This window comes from Chlorocebus sabaeus, chromosome 11, assembly GCF_047675955.1.
Source record: "Chlorocebus sabaeus isolate Y175 chromosome 11, mChlSab1.0.hap1, whole genome shotgun sequence".
NCBI classification, from domain to species: domain Eukaryota; kingdom Metazoa; phylum Chordata; class Mammalia; order Primates; family Cercopithecidae; genus Chlorocebus; species Chlorocebus sabaeus.
Window position 1 is genome coordinate 56,463,306 of NC_132914.1, and position 25,742 is coordinate 56,489,047.

Below are 25,742 nucleotides of genomic sequence, written 5' to 3' on the forward strand. Positions count from 1 at the left end.
TCAGCACATACACACAGTAAAAGGGTAAAATCATATTGATGTAGAGTGAATCTAATTTTTGAATTTCAAGCATTAATGATTTAAACCTTTGTGCTGAAGTATGGAAAAATTAAATCCTTTAAAAGAAGTTCATAATAACTGAAAAAGGCCCCATCTGGCAATAATGAAGACAAATTAACAATAAAATTTTGAAAATCTGGCAATATGATCAAGCCAAAGCATACCAAATTACTTCTCTGTACTTAGTCACTGGTGGCCCAAGGAAGGATCAACTTCCTGTCTTGGACTCTGACTCTGGCGTCTAAATTAAAGCAGGAAAATCGACTGCAATCTGGGTTCCAGGCTTCTGGCTCACAAGCAACAAAGCTCAAAACTTACTAAAAGCTGGAAGACTTTACCCTTGACATATTCTCTAAGAAGAATCCGCTTTTTGAATAGCTGCTTTCAGTTTAGTTCAAAGACAAGACAATGGCATAAATTCACACCTTGAAGGTTAGCTGATTTTTAAAGCTTATTGTGCTATATTAACTCCTTTTGTGCCAATTTATATTGAGCAAGAGGGTTTTTCTTTAAACTACACATATGAGCTAGAATTTACTAAAGAAAGTTTGATAATCTGAATTAAACTGAATTGCTTTTCCATTCAATTATTTTGAATTGTGTCATCTAGTTTTGAAACTATTGTTATATTCATTTTTCTGTGTATATATGCCTGTCATGTAATTACATTTTTCAATAAATACTGTTTTAAAACAAATGTTTTAAATAGTTTTATGTGCTTAAGTAACAAATTTTATACTTAGTTTTTAACCAAACCTTGATGATCAAAGAAAATATTTCGGTAATTGTTCAAGAATAGCTTAGAAGTACCATTTATATACAAACTGCTCTTCCAGCAGAAAATCAATAAAAACAGAAAACAATTCTAGCAGCATCTCATTATAACCTGGAACAGTGCATGAAAGTCCACCTCTGCAATAGCCATTTTAGCTATAGACATGTGCAATAAACCACTCGCTTGTTGTAAGAAAAGGGACGGCAAAAGTGAAACTACTTGATAAGCATAAGGCATTGGACCATGTAAACCATTATTATAATTAAAGAATCATGAATTGAGCAGTGATTGATGGAATGGTAGTTGTACTATATTACACCAGATTATAACAACAAATCTTTTTTTGTTCATAGGTTTAGAAATAAATTAATGTACCTTAAATCTCTGTAGCTCCTTCTCGTTTACAATTGTGCTTGCATATGCACAATCTGATTTCAATCTGTATTACAACAATCCTGGGAGGTAGAAAGAACGGACATTTTTGTTCGTACTTTAACGGGCTAAATAAAATTCCCATCAGTTTGAGACGTCATAATGTGAACTAATTAAGCCTAAGTTGTGTTGAAAATAATAAAAATTGTTATTGTATAAATGGGGCTTGGCATCAAATTGACACATTTTATTAAATATAATGTGCAAAATATAATGAAGTAATTTCTATTTAAAAAAACGGTACAAGGCAGATATTATTTAAAATGATTTAGTAACTCATTTTCAATAAAAAGAAATCTGGCATTATAAAAATACATAAAATAATCATGATTTATAGCATTAATTTATGTAAGATACTTTTTTGCATAAAAAAAGTTATAAAATAGTTTAAAAAGGTATTCTTATATGAGCATCATTCCTAGTATAAAAATTTTCATAACTTTTTGTAATTTTGGTTCATCTGTATAAATAAAGCATTTTTATCCTTTTAAAATTCATAACTCCATTTAAAAAACATAAGATTCTCTCTCTTTTAAATAAAAGTTCACTTGAGGTAGTATGTTAAGCTTTTCCTTTGGTCTCATTCAGTCTATGTGTCCAAGTCATACGACTGAAAATTTGGAGTCCTGTAGTTCTCTAAAGTCTGTTTAAAGGTACAAATGTGATTGTCTTCCTGAAAATCTGTCCTTTCTTTCCCATCTTCCTCTGACCCAGAGTCCAAGTCTGGGGAAGAATGAGCTTTCAAATAAAAGGCTCTTGGCTGACAATCTGATGACTGTCCAAAGCTTGAATAGGCATCTAGGTGAGGTCTCCTGAGAGCTTTTCCAAATGTACCTGAAAGAAAGAAACACCTTGAGCACAGGGGTCCCTTTGCTAGCATGTGAATCAATAAAACCCATTGTAAATGAAGAAACATCTTACCCCATGAATATGAGTAAGGGTTTTCTACAAGTCCACATTGTGGCACTTATACATGTACATCTGTGTTACAGACAGATCACTTCTAGAATGGAGCAAAAGACATTTGCCCTCCCTCATATTTACATCCACTGCACAAATGCATCTATTATTTATCACTTCTCGTGACCTGCAGTGATGTTAATGGTCATGCAATAAAGCTCCCCAATATAAGTTTCCCCATATCCTAGCTGAGAGCCCACCAATTTCGGTGAAGGGTGCGTTGGACAGTAACATCCAATTAACTGGAGCTAAATAAACAAATTTTCTTTCAAAATAAACCTATGTCCTGCCCTTGCTTCATTAACTGTAGCAAAATATTACTCAATTGAATCCAATTCTTGCCTCAGTCATACAAAGAATATTATTTTAATTTTTTCCAGAAAGGAATATAAATAATTACACTGTGATAAAACATAACATTTCACAGAAGTTGGGTAAAATATTTGAAAATTCTCCCTTTTTTTATTGTCAACATGGCAAGTTGTGGCTGATTTTCCCATCTCTCCATTCAGTGAAAAGATGACCTCAGCTCTTCCATCCTATTATCCCCATGCATCAGACGAAAAAATTCACAAGCTAATCTCAGTGCCAGCCAGCATCTAACACCACCGACTTGGACCTTAAGGCTGGTTTTCTTTGCCAAAGGTAGTACAGCTTGTCAGACTAACAGTTGTTGCTAGGTAGGATGCTGTTTTCCACCCTTCGACTGCGGGTTCAGTTGGAAGCCACCAGACATACTAAACCACAATCATGCAGAGCACACAACTCCACCCCAAAGGCCGTGGGAGCCCAAAACCACTTTTTCCACATGGCTGACAAGCTGAGCTCCTAAGTCCTCCCCAAACCCTTGTCTTGGAGTAGATGCCACACACAGTGCTACCCAGAAAGCTCCTGAGGCTTAGTTACAGATTAAACACATCATCAAGTAAAATCCCACCTCTGACTTTGCTTTTAGAGGCATTTACATGACCTAGTCGGATGTCATGGCCGCCTCATTCAAGAAACCATTTTTTAGCAGTTTGACATTCAAGGCTCTCATTGCTCTCTCACACACAACTTGGAATACGGATCCTCAGACGAGGTACCTGAAACTTAATAAACTTACCCATGAAAGAATTACTCGAGGCAACTGACGCTGGCTCTGGATTTGTGCTAAAATCTAAAGAGGACTTGTTTGGACACAGATTTTTCATTCCGGGTCCTTCATTTTGAGAGTAACTAGTGTTAAGTAGCTTCCTCACATGTGAGGGCCATGCTATATCACTGAAGCTCCGTTCGCAGGATTCTTCTGAAGGATGAGAACACGGGTAGCACTCCTTTTTCCTTAAGTACCTGGGCTCATAGTGGTCCATTAAAGCTGTTCTTGGATCAGGACTGCAACCTTTTTAATTTGGGGGTAATAACAGAAGGAGATTACGGTTAGCACATCTAGAAGTCTCTAAGAAACAGAACTGTACTCAGGCAAGAAAACTACCTACCTGTATGATACGTTTCAAAAGGATCTGAGCCATACAGATTTCCCTTCAAATACACAGGGCCTGTAGATCCCAAAAAGGGACAAAGGAACGGGTCTGTGGCAGCTTCCACGTCAGCTTCACTGCTGTTGTCAATATGGCAGGTCCCTGTGAAATGAAAGTCTTAGTTACTGATCCAATTATTCAAGTGCCATTCAACATTCTCCCTAATTTTAGCATTTTCCATATTTATAGATGAAAGTTTGACTAGAACATCACATAGACCAAAAAATTGCAAAAATTTACAGTGGGGTTTTAAAATTTTTATTAGAGGACTTGATTAGCCACTGTGCTAGGTGTGTCGGCCTTATTGCTCACCTGGTTTCTAAGGCAAACTGATATATGCGGATCCTGCAGCCAAGGCAGCCATGGTCTGAACCACATACCATCAGCACTGCCCCCTTCTAACAAAAGGTCCCAGATGACCAGAACCAGGATTGACACTTGGTCAATGACCTCTTAATGCCCATCTCAAAGATAAGCTCAGCTAAACATATCATCTCATGGGTATTTGAACCAAACAACACAGAAATGATATGCCATTTACTGCTGGACACAGCAGGCGAAGAATAAGTGATACCAGGGTTAGAGATGTTACGATGAGGCATGTGTCTGGGAAGCAGAAACTGGGCAGTCAGAGGTAGTGGGCTGAGAGAAAAGCAAATATGCAGAATGTGACGCAGTAATGCTGGTAGCCCAGAGCTGCTCTGGGAGCAGCCTCATCTCCAGCCCCAGCATGTAGGCAGCCTGGCATTATTATGCCCCAGTTCTGTCCCTTTAGGTTTTCCTTAAGTGTCTTTTCAGTTAACCCCATTATAGTTTAATGAGCTCTGCCACTAAATGGGTCTAACCAGAATACTCACTTCTATGCTCAGATCCTCTAACTGTATGCTATCTGTGGCTTGCCAAGCACTTTTAATTTATCTCATCTCTGATGAAACTGTGAAATTGAAAACAAATATACTTCTCTCCCAACTACAATGTCTAGCACAGAGCATATAATAAATACTTATGGGAAAAGTTGGTCATATATTTTAGAATAACATCGATGGCTTCCACTTGCTGAGCCCTCAATATGTGCCTAGCACCACATAGTTTTCCATTTTCATTTCATTTGCACAAGTACCTCACCAGAAAGTACTCCACATGCCCCACAGTACATGGAGTAAGTAGTAGGAATCGGTCTTGTACAAAACCTGTGCTCTTGTATTATGCTGTCTCCATTATTATTCTCGAAACCATGCAGCATTGAAAGCAAGGGTCAGAATTAGACTTCTCAAAGAGGCTGGGCGCGGTGGCTCATGCCTGTAATCCCAGCACTTCGGGAGGCTGAGGTGGGCAGATCACCTGAGGTCAGGAGTTCCAGATTAGCCTGGCCAACATGGCAAAACCCCACCTCTACTAAAAATACAAAAACAAAAGAAAGCATCAGCCAGGCATGGTGGCACACGGCTATAGTCCCAGTTACTTCGGAAGCTGAGACAGAAGAATCTCTTGAACCCAGGAGGTGGAGGTTGCAGTGAGCCGAGACCACGCCACTGCACTCTAACCTGGGTGACAGAGTGAGGCTTCATCTCAAAATAAATAAATAAAAATAAATAAATAAAAAATAGACTTCTCAAAAGAAAATAATGTAAGCCATTTGACTGTTAAGCCCATTCATGTAACCAGTTAATATCATTTAAGGAAGGAGAACATTCAGGGCCAAAGAACATTTATAACATAAAGGATATACGGACATCCTTAATATATGGAATAATTACATTTTTTTAAACCTACTCGTCTTTTTTTATTGTTAGAAACAAAAAATTTTTTCCTAGTACTTAAGAGAAGGGTATAGAACTATACAATTTCAACTTCGCTAGTGACCTTGGGCCAGGTCCTAAATGTCAGTGTTACCAATGTCTTGTGAAAATGAATATCATATCTGAGTCTTCCACCATATGACTTCAAAACAATTACAGCCCATGTTCATTTTAAACACTTACCACTACTGTCATGTTGTGGTAAGAAAAATCCAGCACCTGAAGATGTGACAAACTGGTGGTGGCTTCCACTTTCTGAAGACACGTACCCATCCTGCCTGTCAGCTAACGTTCCCTGAGATGACAAATAACTAGGAATATCTGCTGGCAAGTTGGTCTCATCTGTAATAAAACAGCAGCATTTTATTAACCAAGAATGATCGTAATTGTCCCATAGGCATCCCAGGGGAATGGCATAGACTATTTTGGTTTCTGTGTACATCAAATTAGGGGGGATCTACTGTGGCAAAACTATCTCGATTGTACAGTATTCTGGAATGGCAAATTAGGACTTTGCTGCTCCGGGAAGCGTAAGCTGACTTTCTATTTTATCACCCGTTGGATGCACCTCCCAAATTTCAAAACAACAAATGTTTAAAAAGATTTTTTAAAAGGCTGAAGGCTTAAGAATTTTCATGGGACAGTATCTAAGCTTTCGAATTAAGCTTGATTATTGCCATATTCTCTGCTTAATATTATTAATCAATATCTGACTTTGTACACACTAATCAAGTCACAGCCCCTCTTCCACTAATAAAATCCAACCTAAGTACATGCACACACATACACAACAAGACACACAACTACTGCAGAAAGTAAACCTCATCCTTAAAGGGCTGTTTCTGGTTCTCCATCACTATCTTATGAAGGAGTTAGAAATATTTTAGTAAGTGACTTGGATTTTATCTCACCGCCACAGGATATTCTGATGTCATTTTAACAGAGAGTATTAATCTTTAAACATCAGCTTTATTTGGGGCTGGAGTGTTATTTTTAGCGAACCATATTTCTGCAGCTTGAAAAAAATGAGTCACCCTTCTGAGATGAACTCAGACTGCAAGACACACGTTCTAGAAGTATTTGCAGAACCACAAATACACATGACTCCCGTGACCTGTGCCAAGCTTCTGTTTACACACCTGTGTTGGTAATGCTGCAATCTTCATTCCTCCGCCTTGTGTGATATATGATGACCACCCACACGAGCGACGTGCCCACCACACAGCAAACCACGGCTATGATCACGACACCCACAGTGGCCCATCCGTCATCGTCTAACGATGGGGCAGTCATCTGAGGGGAGTCGCAGGTCGGAGTGGGGATCACACTGAGGCGCACGTTTCCTCTCTCAGTGCCCAGGGTATTAGACATCTCACATGTGTATTTCCCAGCATCACTGACATCCGAGTCCACGATAATCAGAAGCTGATTGCCTGCTGCAAAAAAGTGCCTCTCGGTTACCACCAAAGGGCTATCATCTTTGGTCCAGTTCAATCTGGGGGGAGGGCTTCCTCCAGCAATGCACTGTAGGACGGCCGTTTCTCCCTTGGTTACCGTTCGGTCCAACAGAGGCCGCAAAAATGATGGCGTTTCTGAAATAATAAGTTATGCTTTTAATTTCCCAAATAAAATTTAGTTTCCATATCATAAAATGTAGCATTTAAATTTATTCAAATTGCAACCTAAAATTTTATTCTCCCACAACTTACTGGATAGGCTTTTTTAAGAGCCTAAACATATACAACATTCAGTATTTTACTATTCTGCTGTCATTAACTCATAACACCAGTTAAGCATAATATCTACTATTTTTAAAATCTCAACTTCCCTCACTTTTGCAAAAGTCGGGAAGCTGGTGGTGGCGGGGAGAGTGGGAAACAAAACCTTTTTTAAAAATAGAACGTATAAAAATAATTTCAAGCACAAGGGTATGTTGATAAATAAAAAAAAATCAGAATGCTTAAGTTTTTTAAGTGCAACTTTTTTGGGCCGGATGCCCAGGCCTATATTAAAACTCTGACAATAATTTACTTTTATTATTTAGTATCTTAATAGGTTACTTTAATTAGCTCTTTCAAAGACACATGAATAATAACTGTGTTTACATTTTTAAAAAGCATTTGTTTAGGTAAAAGATGAAAAAAATTTCCAGAGAGGTATGGTAGGCTGAGCGAAGAGAGTAAGGCCTTCCCAATTTGTTCCTACATTTTTAAAATATGTTCTTTATGGTGTTAAGACTACCAACATAGGCCGGGCGCGGTGGCTCACGCCTGTAATTCTAGCACTTTGGGAGGCCGAGGCGGGCGGATCACGAGGTCAGAAGATTGAGACCATCCTAACTAACACGATGAAATCCCGCCTCTACTAAAAACGCAAAAAAAAATTAGCCTGGTGTGGTGGCGGGCGTCTGTAGTCCCAGCTACTTGTGAGGCTGAGGCAGGAGAATGGTGTGAACCCGGGAGGTGAAGCTTGCAGTGAGCCGAGATTGCGCCACTGCACTCTAGCCTGGGTGACAGAGTGAGACTCCATCTCAGAAAAAAAAAGATACCAATATAGATAGCACAGTGGGAAAATTATAGGAGGGTGATCTCCCCTAAAAGGCAAAGCATCACAAATTTTGCTTGGCCCCTCTCTTCAGGATGGAGGGGACAGGGATTCATCTCAGTGGCCAGACTTGAGGCTGTCATGCAATCCCTAACTTCAAAGTGTTCAAGAGGCCATTTGCATTAATACTTCCTAGGGAAACGCAATGCCCCATAGATCTTCATCTCTCATTCTCACAACTTCTGGTAGTTAGAGACCTTGGATGAGCCAGTATCTTCAAGACTGATTTATACTACAGAATCTTACCAAATTCACCCACCTAGGACAGTCAGAGTTGCATTTGCAGAAATACTTCCTGCACTGTTCTGAGCTGTGCAGCTGTATACCCCAATGTCCTCTATCTTCACGTCCACGATAAAGAACACGTCATCCTCGGGCATCACATGCATGCGTCTCTCCCGTGCAGCTGGGAAGTCTGTGCCCCCATCCTTCTGCCAGGCTATCTGGGGGGCTGGGTGCCCCACAGCAGCACACTCCAAGCGTGCCATGGCTCCAGCTCGGATGGTGAGGTCCATGGGGGTCTTGGTGAATGAGGGAAGCACTGAAATCAGAGAAACAACATAGGCATTAGCCCAATGGAGTCTTAGAGATTCACTTGCATTCCTTTTTATTTATTATTTTTGTTTGTTTGATACTTACAGATTGTCCCTGACATAGATTGGGCAGGGGTTAATTCCAATTTCAAGTCAAGGAAACTAAAGTTGAGATGGAAAGATTAAAAGCCCGCTCAAGGTTACAGACACAGAAACAATGAAGTCAGGATAAAACACAGGTCATCTGATTCTCAGAATGAAGGTCTTCCTGCTATTTTCTGCCGCTTTTTAGTTTCCTCAGTAATGAACTGTGAGATCTTGGGCACATCAATTAATCTCTTTGTACCCTGACCATTCACTTCATCTATTTTTTTTTTAAGTCCCTCCTGGTAGCTCTAACATTCTGTGACTTTTGATACATGTTTTATTCTACAATTTAAACTCTAAACTGTTCTATGTGCCAGGTCACAGCCATTATTTGCTGAGTGAATGCATTAATGAATCATATTCAAAAACTTCTACCATGGCAGATACAGACAGTTAAATGATAAAGTGGCAAGCATCCTACTGTAAAACTGTATACCTACCACACAAAGCAAACAAGAATAGACTTCCATTAACAGTGGCTAACAGTGCATTAACTGAGTACTACACCTTGTAGCCATTTTGCTACATCCTTTACACACATTATTTCACTGAATGAGCATAATGCCTCCAGGGGGCAGGTCCTATTATCCCTAATTAAAAGATGTGGAACTGGAGGCAGAGACGTAATCTGCTGAAAATCACGCAGGAGTGGCAGGATTCACACACAGATCTCTGAATTAAAGGCACTGTGCGTCCAGCATGACGCTTTGCAGCCTTCCAGATCAGTATACTGCACTGTAAACTCTCAAAGAACAAAACATGGCCAGGCACGGTGGTTCATGCCTGTAATCCCAGCCAGCACTTTGGGAGGCCGAGGTGGGCAGATCACGAGGTCAGGAATTCGAGACCAGCCTGACCAACATAGTGAAACCCCGTCTCTACTAAACATACAAAAAATTAGCCAGGCATGGTGGCACACACCTGTAATCCCAGCTATTCAGGAGGCTGAGGCAGGAGAATTCCTTGAATCTGGGAGGTGGAGGTTGCAGTGAGCTGAGACTGCAACACTGCACTCCACCCTGGGCGACAGTGCAAGACTCCGACTCGAAAAAAAAAGAAAAAGAAAACAAAAGAGCAAAACATGTCTGGTTCATCTCTGTGTTACTCACCACACTGAGTACGGTGTCATCTTCAACATAATTGCAGGTTTAGATACAAATAACCAAGAATCTTAATTTTGTGGAATGAAAGGTAGGGAAAGGAAGAGTCAGGTGGGGAACTGTGAGAAGAAAAGACAGGGTTAAGATTAAGAGAGAAAAATAGGTGCTTTCTATTTCTAAAAGGTATCTTCAAATGCTAAAGGAAAAGTCGGATCACATACTATTTACTGTAAGCTTGGCTTTGACAGAGTAGGATGAACCAAAGTGATTGGAGATGACACACTGATATTTCCCCTCACTGGCAAATTCCACCTCGCGCAGCCGAAGGATGGTGGTATACTCCATCACCTCGCCGCCTTGGGCCCGGAGGTGTGCATAATTTTCCATTTCGGCGTCATGCAGTAGTTCATTGTCTTTTTTCCAAGCAAAAGTCATTGGGGAATCACTGCTGCTGGCAGCTGAGCAGATGAAACTCAAATTGGAACCTTTTATTGCCGACTGTGTTTCTGGCTGCACCGTGATCTGGGGTTTGGGAAAATCATCTGTTCAAAATGGAGAGGAGGAGACAAAACAATGTTAAGGCTCAAGAGTCCAAATACTACTCAAATCTGAACACCAAGAAATGCAAAAACAGCAGCCTAGGTTTTACCCTTTGTGTATGTTTTCCAGATGGACTAGCAGTCCCCGTGTTGAAATGAGAGTTTATAAAGTAACTCATTCATCTCGAATACAGATGGAGATCTATTTATCAATCACTATTACCTGAGAAAAGACTGTTACTTTGGGGCTATCAGAAAACCCACAGTTTATTCCTGACCCCTTATGCTGTGTATAAGTACAAGAAGAAAGCAGTTTAAAAACTTCCAGGCTCATGGATCATTTCTGAATGCTACTACTATCACGAAACTGCAATTGTTCCCATGTTCTCCCCAGATAAGGAGCAGCAAAATTAAGAAATCAAACATCAATCATGATTACTGAACAAAGACAGCCATTAACACTCCATTTACCAAAACAGAACCACTATTAAAAAGCAGTACTTTAAGTAGATCCAAAAAAAAAGAAAGCTGATAGCAAAAGAAAAAGCATCTCTAAAACAAACTGTAAGACACTGGCTTCGGCCTGGAGCTTTGAGTGGCCAATCATGCTGCTGTGCTACCCTGTCAAAGCTACATTATAATTAGAGCTAAGCAACTCTTTCATTCTAAACAGTTATTTTTAGTTCTCTGTTACTTTTTGGAAAAGTTACCTTTTCGAACTTCGGTTTCTCAGTGATGATGATGTAAACTCAGAAGGAAACATCTGAGATCTACCAAAGTGTACTATTTGGGTGCTACTACTATTTGAAAAAACTTTTTATGTGTGTTGAGTGGGTTATGGGGAATGCGTTGATAACTCCAATGCTGCTATTTTTCAATGTCTGCATACTGTAATCGAGGTGGTTTCTTTTCTGTATTATTCTGAAACTCTCATCTAATAAATCAATGTTCAGATTCACAAGGAAGTGAAAAAAACTATGGACACTATATATGTGTTTCAAAGTAATAGGGGGATCAGATCGTGGGACCAAAAAAACTATGAAATAAGGACCATGGGAAAGGAGCAGTTCAGGCCCTTACAGATGAATGCCAAAAGCTTATTCAGTTCCAAAAGCTACATCAGAGGTTTTATTTCCAGAAACTACTGGCACTGCTTAATGCTGCAACCTAAAAATATATATCGTGGACAAAGCAGTTTTAAGTAAATTTTTAAATGCCAATGCAAAAGAAGGTTCTTAATATTTTAACACCCATACTTAAATATAAGCAAATTCTGATTTATTGTTTTATAAAACATATTTACTTTTACAGAGGTCTCCATGGTAGCTAATAGTAAATAGCAGCATCATGTAATAGATAGAAAATTGCACCAGAGATGAATACTTTTCTTTTAATTCCAGATCTGCTACTAACCAGCTATGTAAAGTTTAGGTAACTAGATTTCTAATGCTGAGATTCTTGGATGCTAAAACAAAGGACCTTAAAATTATTTATAATAAATTCACATTTCCTATTACTTGTAAATGTTACCTACCAATAATTTTTTAGCACCCCATAAATCATTAATAATTATCTCTTTCATGTAAGCCTCCCAACAAGCCTCAGAGTTGGGAAGAGAAGAAAAGAGAGTCCCCACTTCATGGATGCAGAGACTAACATTTAGGGAATTTAAGTTAAGTAGAAGGGCTGGGATTATCCATCCATTCTCTCAAGATCCAATTTCATTCTTTTTCCACCACACCACCCTGATGCCAAAACAAAGATGAAGCAATTTTAGAAAACTCTCTTTCCCATCTGTGAAATTAAAATAATCAGCAAACTGTAGACCCATTTTCCTCCACCTCAGCAGAAATAAAAGCTTTATAAAGAGATCATAAATCTATTCGAAACCATTATTTGGATAAATGGGAGGGGAAAAAAGAAGAATAAATAAAAGGCAAGGGCAATACTTATACTCACCACACACAAAGCCATCTGGGCTAACAGCAAAAATGCTTCTTCCTTTTAGTAGCTGAGGATGGGCACAACTGGCATTTACAAAGCTCTGGAAGTTGTTTTCCGCCACCCACTGCGGGAGCCATTTTAGTTGGCAATCACACAAAAGGCTTGATGTATTTAAATGCCTGAGGAGAGTAATTATATTCAATTTGTTCTGTATGAAATGCAGATTTCTACAAGTAAACTAAACCCAAGTAAATATTAACAAAGCAATGAATTTGGAAACTGAATATACACATCCCATGGAATAAGTATTCTACGGTCCATTTTAAAATACAAGAAATGTATCTAGCATGATTTTCTGTTGTTCTTACTGTCCCATGGAGACAGAAGTGTTGATTTATCAAAAGTTCCTTACAACTGAAAAACTACTACTATATTGAGTGACTGTACTATATTTGCACCCACAAAGTTGCAAATTTAAAATAGAAAGAAAAACTCATTTCAACAAAAAGAACAAATAAATTCCTTTTTTGTTGTCTGGTATAAAAATTAAATAATGTTAAGAATGTGCCAGGCACTTTTTATAGATACATAAGCTAGGGTGACACACCATATGACAGTTTTCCCCTCTATACTTTCAGACTCCTAGAAGGAAAAGAAAAGCTTACAATTGTTGCAGTTTCTTCATTTGTGAAAATGCATTGCCTTGTAAAGACATGATTGCGTTGTCACTCAGGTCTCTGAAAAATCACCAAATCAAATGCATCAGAGCAAACTACCATCATTTCGTGCTTTTGGACAAAGTTTGGGCCCACACTGCCCACCCCATTTGCCAAACAAATACTCCCTCTATGTGTTGAAATACATGACTGGGGCAACCCCAGAAGAATCCACTGCAAAGCTTGTGCTGAAGAACCAGGGCATTTTGTATCACAGATAGGTTGTGTTTTAGCGAAAAAGATTCACTTTATGTCATCACTTACAGATTATTTTACTCATTAGGGCCCAAGCTGTTCTATTATTTTATTCTACTACTCTTTATTCAAATTAGTAACTATTAGAAACTTCTAAATATGCAAACAAAATTTCTCATAATTATGTTTTTATAAAACACCATTTGCACAGTATTTTTGAAGACAGGCACTCAGTTCAGTGATTTACATGTATTACTGCATTTATTCCTATAACAACCTAAAATATGATGGTATTACTATTTAGCTCAGCACAAAAGGGGAAGGTAAGGGTTGAAACAATTATTTTCAATTCCAAAACCTGTGCTTTTAACCATTAACCTAATTCTGTCACTCACAGCTCACTAACATAAACGCAGTAAGACGTTCAGACAAGATACACTTGTTAAAGCAAATACTTCAGGCAGGAAATTCATAAAATGAACATATATTCTGGGTTAATTCTCTTTTTACAGAGACTTATAAGCAGTCTGCATTGAAGTATTCACCAGAATGATTACCACTCTGTTTTTCTTACAGGGGTCAGAGTATACAAAGGGAATACTGAGCGAGACAAGGGGAAGAGAAGACAAAGAAAGAAGGGACCAGACATGGCTAGACGAAGAGGCTGGGGCAATCAAGGGAGACTTAAGAAAACTGAAGTAGAGATTAATACTCCACTGATCCACTAATTCCACTTTCCCAGAAATGGACTGGGCCAAATGACAAACCCTTTTGGCTAGTTTTCTTTTCAAAATAATTGGTTTCAATAAATACTGTAATGTAGGTCTGCCCTTCCAAAACTCAGCTTTGCAGAATCATTCTACTATAATTTGAACTGCTGCATTCACTGTCAGGATGGCTCACGATCCAAGTCTCCCTCAGAAGAACCGGTGTGCAGTCAGAAGGTGACAACAAAGTGGTTTATAGATAACAGCTAAATCTTCACTCTCAATACATAGCTCACATGGAAGAACCCAGTATGTATTTTAAATTGTAACTTCTTTGGTCCTGGTTAATAGATATTAAAACTTCTGGCTACAAGCATTCCTTAACAGTGATACATTACTTTGTACTTTTACTGCACAAGAGTAAAACATACAACCATGGTTATAAGCAGCTGGTTGATTCCCTTAGTTAAAGCATGCAAAATTTTGATTCCTATCAATGTTAGCTAGCTTTCCTCTCTTAGTGGCTGAAAATTTCTGAGCCCCTAAATGACATTTCAGAAATGTGTACCAGGAGTTACGAGTTACTGGGAGTAGCAGCAGAGTTTGTACAGGCAAGAGCTAGTGTGATGCAGGGGCACTGTGAAAGTAGGGGCAGCTCTGGGTTGAGTCCTGCTTCTGACAGTTACTAACTGATGGGTCAAGAAGAAACAAAAGAAAACAAACAGAAAAAAAAAAGAGAACAATGGTAAGGGGGTTGCATGTTTCATAATTAAACAACAATCAGAGACCAACAATTCTCAAAGTAGCGCTAAAACTCTCCTATGTCACCCTTAAGGATTGTGGAACATTGTTCTTTAAAAGCCAAGTCATCTCTTTAACTGTCCAATGGAATCAATAAACTCTTAGAACCTCTGCTTAACAATAAAGATAATAATAGCTATTGAATTGCATTCTGATTAAAAAGTAAATGAGACAACATACGTGAATATGTGGTACAATGCCTGACACACAGTGAATGAACTACATCTAGTAGCTTTTTAAAAAAAATTAAATAATCACTGTTTGAGAGAAACAATTAAAAACCCATTAAGGAGATACAGCTTTTGTCCTTAAATACAAAGGAAAGCATATACCTGTACACTTCTATATAGGTAGGTGGGTAAGTAGGTAGACAGAGAAAGAGATAGAAAGACAGGGAGATGTTTAAATATATTTTATGGAACTGGAAGGATGCCAACAAAATCACATTCCAGTTTGTTTTATCTTTCATGACACATAAGTAAAAACCATCTTAGAGATTCTCTTTAGGGTAACTAAATTCTAGCTACTCACAGATGCTCCAATGCATCCAAACCAGTGAAGGCTTTTTTAGTAATAGATCGGATCCGATTTCCTTGGAGTATCCTGGGGAAAAAAATTACATTGGAACACTTAATTTAAAAAGCCATTTTGGGGGTGGAACTCTCATAAACAGAACTGATTTTTAAATTATGTGTGAGCAATTCCATTTTCTTCAATTAAACAATATATCCTGTAAAAATGTGCCCACGCCATCTAGTTCAATAATGTAGTTCAACATGGTTTTCAAAGCATTAAACAAAGAGCCCAACAAAAATAGGTATTCAGTAAGTTACTCTGCTGATTAAGTTAAATTGTTTTTCAGAGTCCTTTTAGGAAGAGGCAGAGACTTTATTTCAAGTAAACTGTCTCAGAACACTAACAAAGCAGATAATGGTGAATGTTTTCTCCTTCCCCTCCTTCTCTGTGGATACCCTCCATCCACAGGAGTTTAGGACTCTAGGGAAGTGAATTTGAATATTGCTGGCTTAAAACATGCAATATGACCATCTGCAAGACCGTTTTATGGCTAATTATAAGATGTTTTCATCCCGTTTTGCTTGTAACCTACCACAGCATTATCAGTCGCTACTAGATTACTTCATTAAAAAAATTCCTGCGAGGACAGTACAAGATTGAGAATTTCAAAATGTGGAAGTGCATGCACTAACTTTTACGCAACGATAATTCCAAAAGTCTAAGCCCTCAACATAGATGAAAATGATTATGAGGATATTAAAGTAAATTACACACACTAAAGTGTTGAATAAAACACTTTCACCTAAGGAAGAAAAAGTTAATAGTATATATCGTGTGCAACAGCAGGCATTTGGGGAGAGGATAAAGGGTAGTAACCAGATTAAGCACCGATTTCATCTCTTCATGATGTCAACTTGTATAGCTGACTTCAGTGAAGACAAAATTTTTAAATCGAAGAGTGAGCTAAATTATGAGGCAATTCATACTCACAGCCGCCTCAGTTTGTCAAGCCCAGAGAAAGCACCATTCATGTCTTCAATAGTCCAGGAAATTTCATTGTTCTTCAGATCCCTAATTTTAAAAGAAGCATTCCCTTTGAGTGATAAGCTCAGAAAGCCTAATATCACCACCCAGGTGGCTTATCATTTGTAAAAAATTTCTCCTAATTTCCCACATTATCTCCACCTCTTTCAAAACAATAGAAAACTCTTTTTCTCCAACTTACTTCTTACACCCTGCCTGACTCCCTTAACCACATTTTAAGTTTTCCCCTAAAATCAGAAAAAGTTGACACTGGCCCTATTAATTCCTCTATCAAAATGACTACATTCTGAAAGATCCGAACAGTCTGAAAAATACATTAAACTTTAAAACCACTGTTCCAACCACACATGCAGAAGTTCGCCAAAGTATACAGCATGTCTTTCAATTATGTAATGCTTCACATCATGAACAGAGTAAAAGTTTCTGACAGAGCAAAAATCAAAAGCCCATTGCACAACCTTAAATTACCATTTGAGAAATTTTTCAAAGGTCAATTAATTCAACTCCCTTTTCTTTCTCTTAGGACGGAGATCAGGTTCAGGATATAACCGGCATGATAAACAGTATCTTCCTTCACTGCCCTTTGTAGACCTTTGTGCTCTAAGTAATTTTTAATCTGCATTTTATAAAGAAAACTTAGTGGACTTAAAATTGTTTCCCTCTTAAGCGGTGACCAATTTCCTGGAGATCCTGAGACGGTTAACTGTAATCACCAAAACAAACTGATTACTGTCCTTTGTAATCCCTTTACGAAACACATATGGATGAAAAGGATCCATTTTAATCAAACTGATCTGGGAAAGATTAAGACACTACTTCTGAGGCTGTACGCATTTCCTTGACAACAAAGGAAATCTGCTAGGAGAAAAGTGGGCACATTTAGGAACCAATTAGGTTCGTGTACTGACAGCAAAATGTGTTAACTTACAAAGTCTTTAAACTGGAAAGCCCCCGGAAGGCACCATCAGCAATGTAGCTGACTCTGTTGTTGCCAATGTGCAGTGTATTTAGTAAGCTGAGACCAAGGAAGCTTGAATCATCTAACCTTGACAAGTGATTGAAAGTTAGGTCCCTGTAAAGAAAAAAGAGAAAAACAAACAATAGCTTTTATTTTTCAATTCAATGCAATGATTCCTTTTCCAAAAGACAGGTAGCGTATGAACTACACTAATCCTTATTTTTAAATTCTGCCTTAATAATACCCAAGTAAATATTTCTAATCTCAGGAATTAAAACAGTACATTCTCTTTGCTTGAAAATAACCATCATTGCTTTTGCCAACGCACCACAGAACTGCAACAGAATTGGCTTCAACTTACCACAACAAAAATAAGACTAGGTTGCATGTGAAAAAAGCTGTCACCTTGGAAACTTTGTTATGAAAATTTCACAGATCAGTGGTAAGAAGCTCATGCCCTGGCATGATCCCTGCTCTCAAACCTGAGGAGAATAAAAGGCAACTCACAGCTCACTGAGCTTCTGGCAGAACTCCCAGGCATCAGGGCTGATCCTGTTGATGGCATTTTGGCTGAGATGAAGCTCCTGTAGCATCAGCAAGCCGTAAAGCCAGCCTTTGGTAATCTCTGTTAGGTTGTTATGGTCCAGGTGCCTACATTTACAATAAGAATCAAAAGCAGGATCAAAACTTCATTATCTAGTCTCTTCAAAGGGGACATATGATTACAACCTATTACATATTCCTACTGTTGTTAGATGTTTAAGCTTTTGTTATATGAAGACGTCAGCAAAATATATATATATATATATTCTTATAATTTAGGTGGTTATAAATTTAGGTACTTATAAATTATCGAACACATTACCTGAATCAAAACTGAATACTACATTATAAATAAGATTGTGGATAATTAGATTTTTAACATAGGATTTCACATAAGACCTACTGAATGTACACTGAGCATTCTATGATCATATTACCCGAGCAGGAACTGTGATAACCCACACTTACAAAATTTCCATGTTGCTCAGCCCCCAAAAAGCTCCATCCATAAGTTTTGTTACTCCATTTCTTTGCATTTTCAGAGACTTCAGAGCACCAAGCCCTTGGAATGTCAGTCCATCTACGTTTTTAATCTTGTTTCGGTTCAATTCGCTGCATTGAGTATTACAAGAGTTAGCTTATATGACAATTAAATTCTGGAGGTAGTAATAAAATGTGTCATTACTACAATATAGTTAAACCAGTCAGTGTTCAATTACATAGAGTGTTTTCAGTTTCTAAACATTTTTATTGCAAAGAATTTCAATTAGTTAAGCAGGGAGTGAATTTCCTACTGAAATGGGTCATGTGTTTTTGGAATAATAAAATACTGAAACTAGACTGCATTTCAATGTCTAAAGTCTTGTCCACTCAGAATAGACACAAACAAATTAAGATTTGTTTTTAAACAATCCAGAATGAGATTATTAAATGTTACACTAAAATATGAGGTCTATCAAGGAGCTGGGCCTCAAATTTATCCTGTACGATCTGTTTACAAGTTGGTTACTATCTTTCACTATTCTTTTTAGGCTTAATGCTTTCTCTTTATGCCAGTAGTTCTCAGCCTTAGTTGCATACTGGACCCAACCTGGGAGTTTTAAAAATTTCTGAAGCCTGGATCTGATCCCCAGAGGTCTAGGGTGTGGCCTGGGCAGTGAGATTTTTAAAAGCTCCCCAAATGTTTGCAATGTGCAGCCAAAGTTGCACTATTGCAGGAGTCTGTTCACAGATCGCTCTACCATTATTAACGAGACAGATCTTTACAGCCACTTAAGCTATCAGAGACTCCTGGAGTTGCCGGTATTATTCTCATAAACCACAGTTGTTGAGAGACCGCGGATGTTTTCAGTGCCACAATGGCACTTTTGTGCCGGCTTTGGTCAATGATTACACTGTTCACTCTTTCAGTAACAATCTAACGTGTCTTGTCAAGCAGCAGCTGGCACAAGGTGAGGAGGTGAGGAGGTGACATTTAAGACTCTTTCCAATTTGGAGATTCTATAGCTCCAATTCTCAAAGGAAAGGCAGCTACATTCTTGTTTCTAAACTCCTTTTTGCCACATTGTGGATTTTAAGGAATAGACACCAAGGGTTTGGAGGAGGTGAGAAACAGTATCTAAGAGAACATTTTACTTACAGGTGTTGTAGTTGGGGCAGTTTAAACATCTTGGGTGGGATAGCTGAGATTCGGTTCCTGTTCAGCTTTAACACAAGGAGTGTATTGGCCAAACTGTCAAAATACCCAGGTTCCATTGATGTGACTCGGTTGCTGTTGAGATACCTGTTGAAAGTTTAAAGATGAGCTTCTCCTTCTGATTTATTTGCAAGTTAAAGTGCAGGCCATCTCTGTATTAGAAGGAGTCTCCAGGGGGGAGGGGGGAGGGATTGCACTGGGAGTTATACCTGATGTAAATGACGAGTTGATGGGTGCAGCACACCAACATGGTACAAGTATACATATGTAACAAACCTGCACGTTATGCACATGTACCCTAGAACTTAAATTAAAAAAAAAAAAAAGAAAAGGAGTCTCCAGAGAACCTAACCATCAACAGAAACTTAAAAAAATTACTTTTTAGGTCCTCAAGGACAGATGCTAAGATTCACACATACTGCTGGGAAAAGAGTGATTAAAATATGTGACGGATGCAACTTTTTTTTTTTTATAAATATCCACTTTTTAGTACATTCATTTATTAATAAAACATAGCAATGGTCTGATTTTGATTTTTTTTTTTTTAAATGAGCACTTTTCACACCATCTAGGTTTTCTAATAAAAAATATGTAATTTTTTTGTAACCTGAAAGTATAAGAATAAACTGAAGATTGTGGTCATTCAAGCTTACAGCAAATTTCAAGTCAATAAATTATACTTTTGATCCATCAGTAGTAACGTAGACAAAATTTGTTATATTTTTTCATTATAATATTTTCATTACAGGTGAAAGTTTTTGCTAAAGAAAACTTCACTTACAGATATTTGAGCTGTAGGGGTGGAAACGCAGTTTTGAGCTCTGAAATATTGTTGCTGCTAAGGTCCAAAGTTTCAAGGGACTGAAACTCTTTCAGATGTTCAGGTAGTATTTCAACAATCCTGTTTCCAGCCCTAGAATTAAAAGAAAGCACCGTTAACCAGGTTAATGGTGCAACAATCTGAAAGAAGAAAAATATTTTCTATTCCTGACTGGTTCTTCAGAAATATGGAACTGACTAAACAGTACTTTTAAAAGTTAAACAGCAATACCATGGCCATTTTAAGTTACTCATTAAATTATAAATCATAATATTTGAATATGTAGAAAACATTCCTATATAAATCTGGGGTACTGTTTAGCAGCTATGGCTGTCTAAATGCTATGCACTTAAAGACAACGGTTGGATGTTTCTTTATTCTATTTTTCTTTTTTAAAAAATTTTTTATTTATTGTTATTTTTTAGAGACAGGGTCTCACTCTGTCACCCAGGCTACAGTGCAGTGGCACACTCATAGCTCACTGCAGCTCAAACTCCTGGGCTCAAGGAACACTCCCACCTCAGCTTCCAAGTAGCTAAGGCTACAGGTAAGTGCCACCTCACCTCGCTAATTTTTTGTACAGTGGGGGTCTCACTATGTTGTCTAGACTGGTTTCAACTACTGGCCTCAAGCAGTCGTCCAGCCTCAGCCTCCCAAAGTGCTAGGATTACAGGTGTGAGCCACCACATCTGGCTATTTTTCTTTACAGCTCTTCTCCCTTCTCCTTAGTATATGGTATACAAAATGCCTAACACCAAGGTGGCATACCAGGCACTGATGAGTTAATTCCCTATTCCTTCTTCTTGATTCCTAATCTATTTCTAATTCTTCTGTTGAAAAGTGCCCATATTACAGGTGCTAATGAATTTAAAATACTTGTCAGATTGGGGATTTTTTAGAACCATTCTAGAGAGATCCTCTTTTCTTTAAGAAACAGCAAGTTTTGCCGGGCACGGTGGCTCAAGCCTGTAATCCCAGCACTTTGGGAGGCCGAGACGGGCGGATCACGAGGTCAGGAGATCGAGACTATCCTGGCTAATACAGTGAAACCCCGTCTCTACTAAAAAATACAAAAAAACTAGCCGGGCGAGGTGGCGGGCGCCTGTAGTCCCAGCTACTCGGGAGGCTGAGGCAGGAGAATGGCGTAAACCCGGGAGGCGGAGCTTGCAGTGAGCTGAGATCCGGCCACTGCACTCCAGCCTGGGCGACAGAGCGAGACTCTGTCTCAAAAAAAAAAAAAAAAAAAAAAAAAAAAAAAAAGAAACAGCAAGTTTCAAAGCACTGCCATAGTCTTCAATAGCAATGAATATGCTCCAGCCCTTTCAATAGTACAAAAGTATTACATAAGAGCACTCCAGTTTGAATAATCCCTTGGCATAATTAGATCAAAACATGTTTTACATTAAAAGTCTTAAACATAGACCATGATGTCCAGTATGGCAGCCACGAGCCACATGAGGCTCTTCAAATTTAAATTAATTCAAATTAAATGCTAACAGTTAGCTCCTTAGTCACAGCAGCCACATTTCAAGTGCTCAATAGCCATACACTCCTGGTAGCTATCAAATGGTACAGCACACCTACAGAATGCTTCTACCATTGTGTAAAAGTTCTATTGGTGAGTGTTCTACTGAACAAATGGAAAGAAACAAACAGAAAAAAAAGAGGTCATTTCAAAGTTCTTAAAAAGTCATCAATCAATACAGTAACTCCCGAGGGAAAAATGCAGCATTAAATGACAATTTTGTTAAAACAGCAATCAAATGGATATGCAAGCCATCTTGTCATATTAGATCAGGAAGTTTGGTCTTTTTTAGACCATCTTTTGGCAGGAGAAAATAACATCAAGGTAGAAAGGATATCTACAAATCATAGAAAGTTCTCCTCTTTACAACGCAAGGAACAATGAAACAATCTGAATGCTCTAAACAGAATTCTGTGTCTTATGTAAGTCACACACTGGTGTTTGTACATGGTCTGCAGTTAATCTTCAACTAAAAAGAAAACTTGCAAAATATATCTTGTGTGGTTTTTGTACCCACAACTGGATTTCTATAGTGTTCTGAGCTCTTCCGCATTATTTTAACTCATCGGTCTCTCACTATCGCAGTAGGTTTCCAAGCGAGCTGTACCTCTTATATATTTTCACAAAATCTTGTGCTGCAAGCTGATGTTGAACTTACACCACCGGTCTTCTCTGCCATACTGAGATATTCTTAGAAGCAGAATCCTCTCTATGTATCACCCTAAGAATGTGTATAAAATCTTATAATATTGAGGATCGATTAAGTGCCAAGCCCTCTGCTAAACACTTTTCATATATTATACCCTTTAATGATAATAACATTTCTCTGGTACAGACATTACAAAACATTTTAAAACCAGGGCTTTTCACCTAACAAGTTCAAGCATTCCCGAGTCAGCTCAAAGAATAAGCCCGATTGTTCCTGAAGCAATCCCTTAAGGCATCTTTCATAGAATACAGAGTATGAAAGATACTCTGGCATTTAATTTCTTATACAGGTATGTACCTCCCTTGAAAAGGCCCCTACTTCCCACCTTGCAAAAATGCTGAACTTCTGGTTTTAAAATGATCTGGGAATCTACCCTGGCTCACTGAGCCATCATCATGCCAACACTAAGAATGCCACAGAACAGAGACCCTCCCAATCTGTGCTTGCCCACTTTGCAGGTGAGAGGGGGCCCCAGGGCTTGCATGTATTTACCATCTACTAGCGTCAGATGGCTGACTTTCTGTCAGGTGCCACCTTCTTCACAAGAGAATAAGGGGAGAAAACGGGCACACATCTTATATTTAAAGAACAAATTCAGAAAGCTTCTCGAAATATTGTTAAAACCCTTCTGGCACAGTATTTTTAAGGACTGTGGGTGGATTGTCTTTTTCCAACTTTAAAATCCAAGTCATCAGAAAATCTAATGTCAGGTAACTAGCACAGACAATGTGTATCTTAAGAGCTGAACTTTATGATGATAGTAAAGTTTTAAAAAAGAGATGATTCAGGCCGGGCACGGTGGCTCAAGTCTGTAATCCCAGCACTTTGGGAGGCCGAGACGGAAGGATCATGAAGTCAGGAGATCGAGACCACCCTGGCTAACACGGTGAAACCCCGTCTCTACTAAAAAAAATACAAAAAACTAGCCGGGCGAGGTCGCAGGCGCCTGTAGTCCCTACTCGGGAGGCTGAGGCAGGAGAAGGGCGTGAACCCGCGAGGCGGAGCTTGCAGTGAGCCGAGATCTGGCCACCGCACTCTAGCCTGGGCGACAGAGCGAGACTCCGTCTCAAAAAAAAAAAAAAAAAAAAAAGAGATGATTCAGCAGTACTACGTACAAGTCACAAACGAGTATCAAGCCCTTCAGATTCCCATAAAGTCTTACAGGCTTTTGTTTAGAGTCAAGTCAGCCATGACCTCTGATTTTGACCATTTCCCACATCTGGATTTGCCTGCGTATAAAGTCCTTGATCTAGCTGTGAGGTATAGGGTAATGCAAGTGAGACAATTAGTCAATTCCTAGGTCCCGGGGATGGATTCCATCCAGAAGACAAGCCACAAGGCCTTAGGGTCAGGGTGTGTGGGTTAAATAAAACCACACTGCTCTAGGGGACCAAAGTTTTCTCTTAAATGCATAATCCAAATGTTTGCATTAGCAGGATGTCCTCCTACAAACACTGGAGTCACTCTGAAGTGCCCGAGTGCCCTCCCTCTATCCCCTCCCCCATCCCTAGCTCTATCTCCCTTCAAACTTTGCATCTGGTTTGGGTCCCCAGGCTGTCTCAAGCACATATAGCTACATTTGTATTTAACAACAACAAAAATAAAACACTCAGCTATGGATGCGTGCAATAAATAAAGCAAATCAGTTGGTGGTGGGGGCGGGGAGGCCCACAGGTGTCTATCACGTTGGTCAAATAAGGCTACGAGTTAGATAACAGACCATACAATCTTTGGTTTATATATTCGTTTGTTTATAAGGTAATTATGAACAAGGTATTAAAACTGCCAATTACTTGAGTGACGAATAAAATTTTCCTTGCAGTAAAAGTATGCTCCAGCCAAAGCCAGCAATTTCCTGAACTGCACACCTCCTAAATTGCAGTGTGAAAGTGCTCAGTTATAGATGGCGCGTGCACAGTGCTGTCTTTGTCAGCACTGCTTCCTAGCACAAAAATCCCTTACAACTGCCAGAATAATAGTCCTTGTATCACAAAAATTTAAATCTGTCCTAATGGAACTGAATTAAATCCAAATACCCGTTTCTTATTAGCTCTCAGACTAACTAGCAAGTAACCACCTGATATATACCACACCAGTTTAAAACAAAACGAACAAACAAAAAACTTGCTTTGTATAATGAAGAGCGCTAAGAATGGGAGACAACTACCTTAAAAAACTAGATTAAAAAATCTTTTTTATCGTCTAAAATCCTCAAAAAAAAAAAAAAAACATTTATGGAGTTGGTCAAAAATATCCAGTTCTAGAAGACAAAGATTCAACTCAACCCCAGTTTTCATTTTTCTCCAAATAGGAATAAAGCCCAAACTTGATCAACACATTAAAAAGCACTGTAGTTAATTAATATTTTTGGCAGGAAACGTGCAACGCTTGAACAAAAACAGAACTCCAAATACCTTTTTCCATTACTGAATGTGGAAATACCATCTTTCCATTGTTCAAAAATCACAAAACAAACTCTAAATACTGGAAGGTATTTCAGTCTCGTACAAATCCATCTTAGAGACTAGGAATATTTTGGTCTTCTATGTTTGTTGATAGTACAGGGAGTTCCACGGTTAAATAATTTCTGAAGTGAAGTATAATTAGTCCCTTGTGGACACACAGACCTGGGGACTTGGGTTGGTCAGGAATGCCAGATGGTTCCCTCAGGCTTCTAAGAGGCCACTGGAAAAACAGGAGTCCCAGGTATTTTAGCCTCGGCTTCTTGGGTCCAACGATAATGGTTTCATTTTGCTGCCCATTTCACTTTTCAGCCGACTTTGCCAAATACCTTTAAAATGCAGAGGCAAACATGGCTTGCCATTTTCATCTGATGATATTTAACTCTGAGAGTGCTGGAGTTCTACATGAGCAAGATGGACATGCCCCTTGACCTCACAGAGCTTAGTCTAGTGGGGAGAATAGCAGGCAACAGGGAGCTGTCCACAGTGTGGTAAGTGCAGCAACAGGAAAGGAAGAGTGAGCAGTGGAGGTACTGTGAACAGACTTCTATACAGCGGTAGGGAGAATGTTGGAGGTCAGCAAAACTTCCCAAAGGAAGGGAAGAAACGGCCACACTGAGATCTGCAGGATGAGTTG

At 38.8% G+C, this 25,742-nt stretch overlaps 1 protein-coding gene across 1 annotated transcript in view; it reads right to left on the reverse strand.

Moving 5' to 3' along the window:
- Nucleotides 1-1,433: 1,433 nt before the first annotated feature.
- Nucleotides 1,434-25,742, reverse strand: part of LRIG3 (leucine rich repeats and immunoglobulin like domains 3) — a 47,385-nt gene continuing 23,076 nt past the window's right edge. Inside the window, exons 4-19 of the mRNA XM_008003862.3 lie at nt 20,371-20,502; nt 19,533-19,676; nt 18,362-18,505; nt 17,858-18,001; nt 17,321-17,464; nt 16,339-16,419; nt 15,364-15,435; nt 13,079-13,150; nt 12,429-12,592; nt 10,152-10,472; nt 8,410-8,691; nt 6,686-7,138; nt 5,730-5,888; nt 3,706-3,849; nt 3,333-3,608; nt 1,434-2,101 (exon numbers count right to left, since the gene is read on the reverse strand). Coding sequence (XP_008002053.3) covers nt 1,857-2,101; nt 3,333-3,608; nt 3,706-3,849; nt 5,730-5,888; nt 6,686-7,138; nt 8,410-8,691; nt 10,152-10,472; nt 12,429-12,592; nt 13,079-13,150; nt 15,364-15,435; nt 16,339-16,419; nt 17,321-17,464; nt 17,858-18,001; nt 18,362-18,505; nt 19,533-19,676; nt 20,371-20,502 — 2,977 coding nt within the window. The 3' untranslated portion in view covers nt 1,434-1,856. The remainder of the gene's footprint in view (nt 2,102-3,332; nt 3,609-3,705; nt 3,850-5,729; nt 5,889-6,685; nt 7,139-8,409; nt 8,692-10,151; nt 10,473-12,428; nt 12,593-13,078; nt 13,151-15,363; nt 15,436-16,338; nt 16,420-17,320; nt 17,465-17,857; nt 18,002-18,361; nt 18,506-19,532; nt 19,677-20,370; nt 20,503-25,742) is intronic.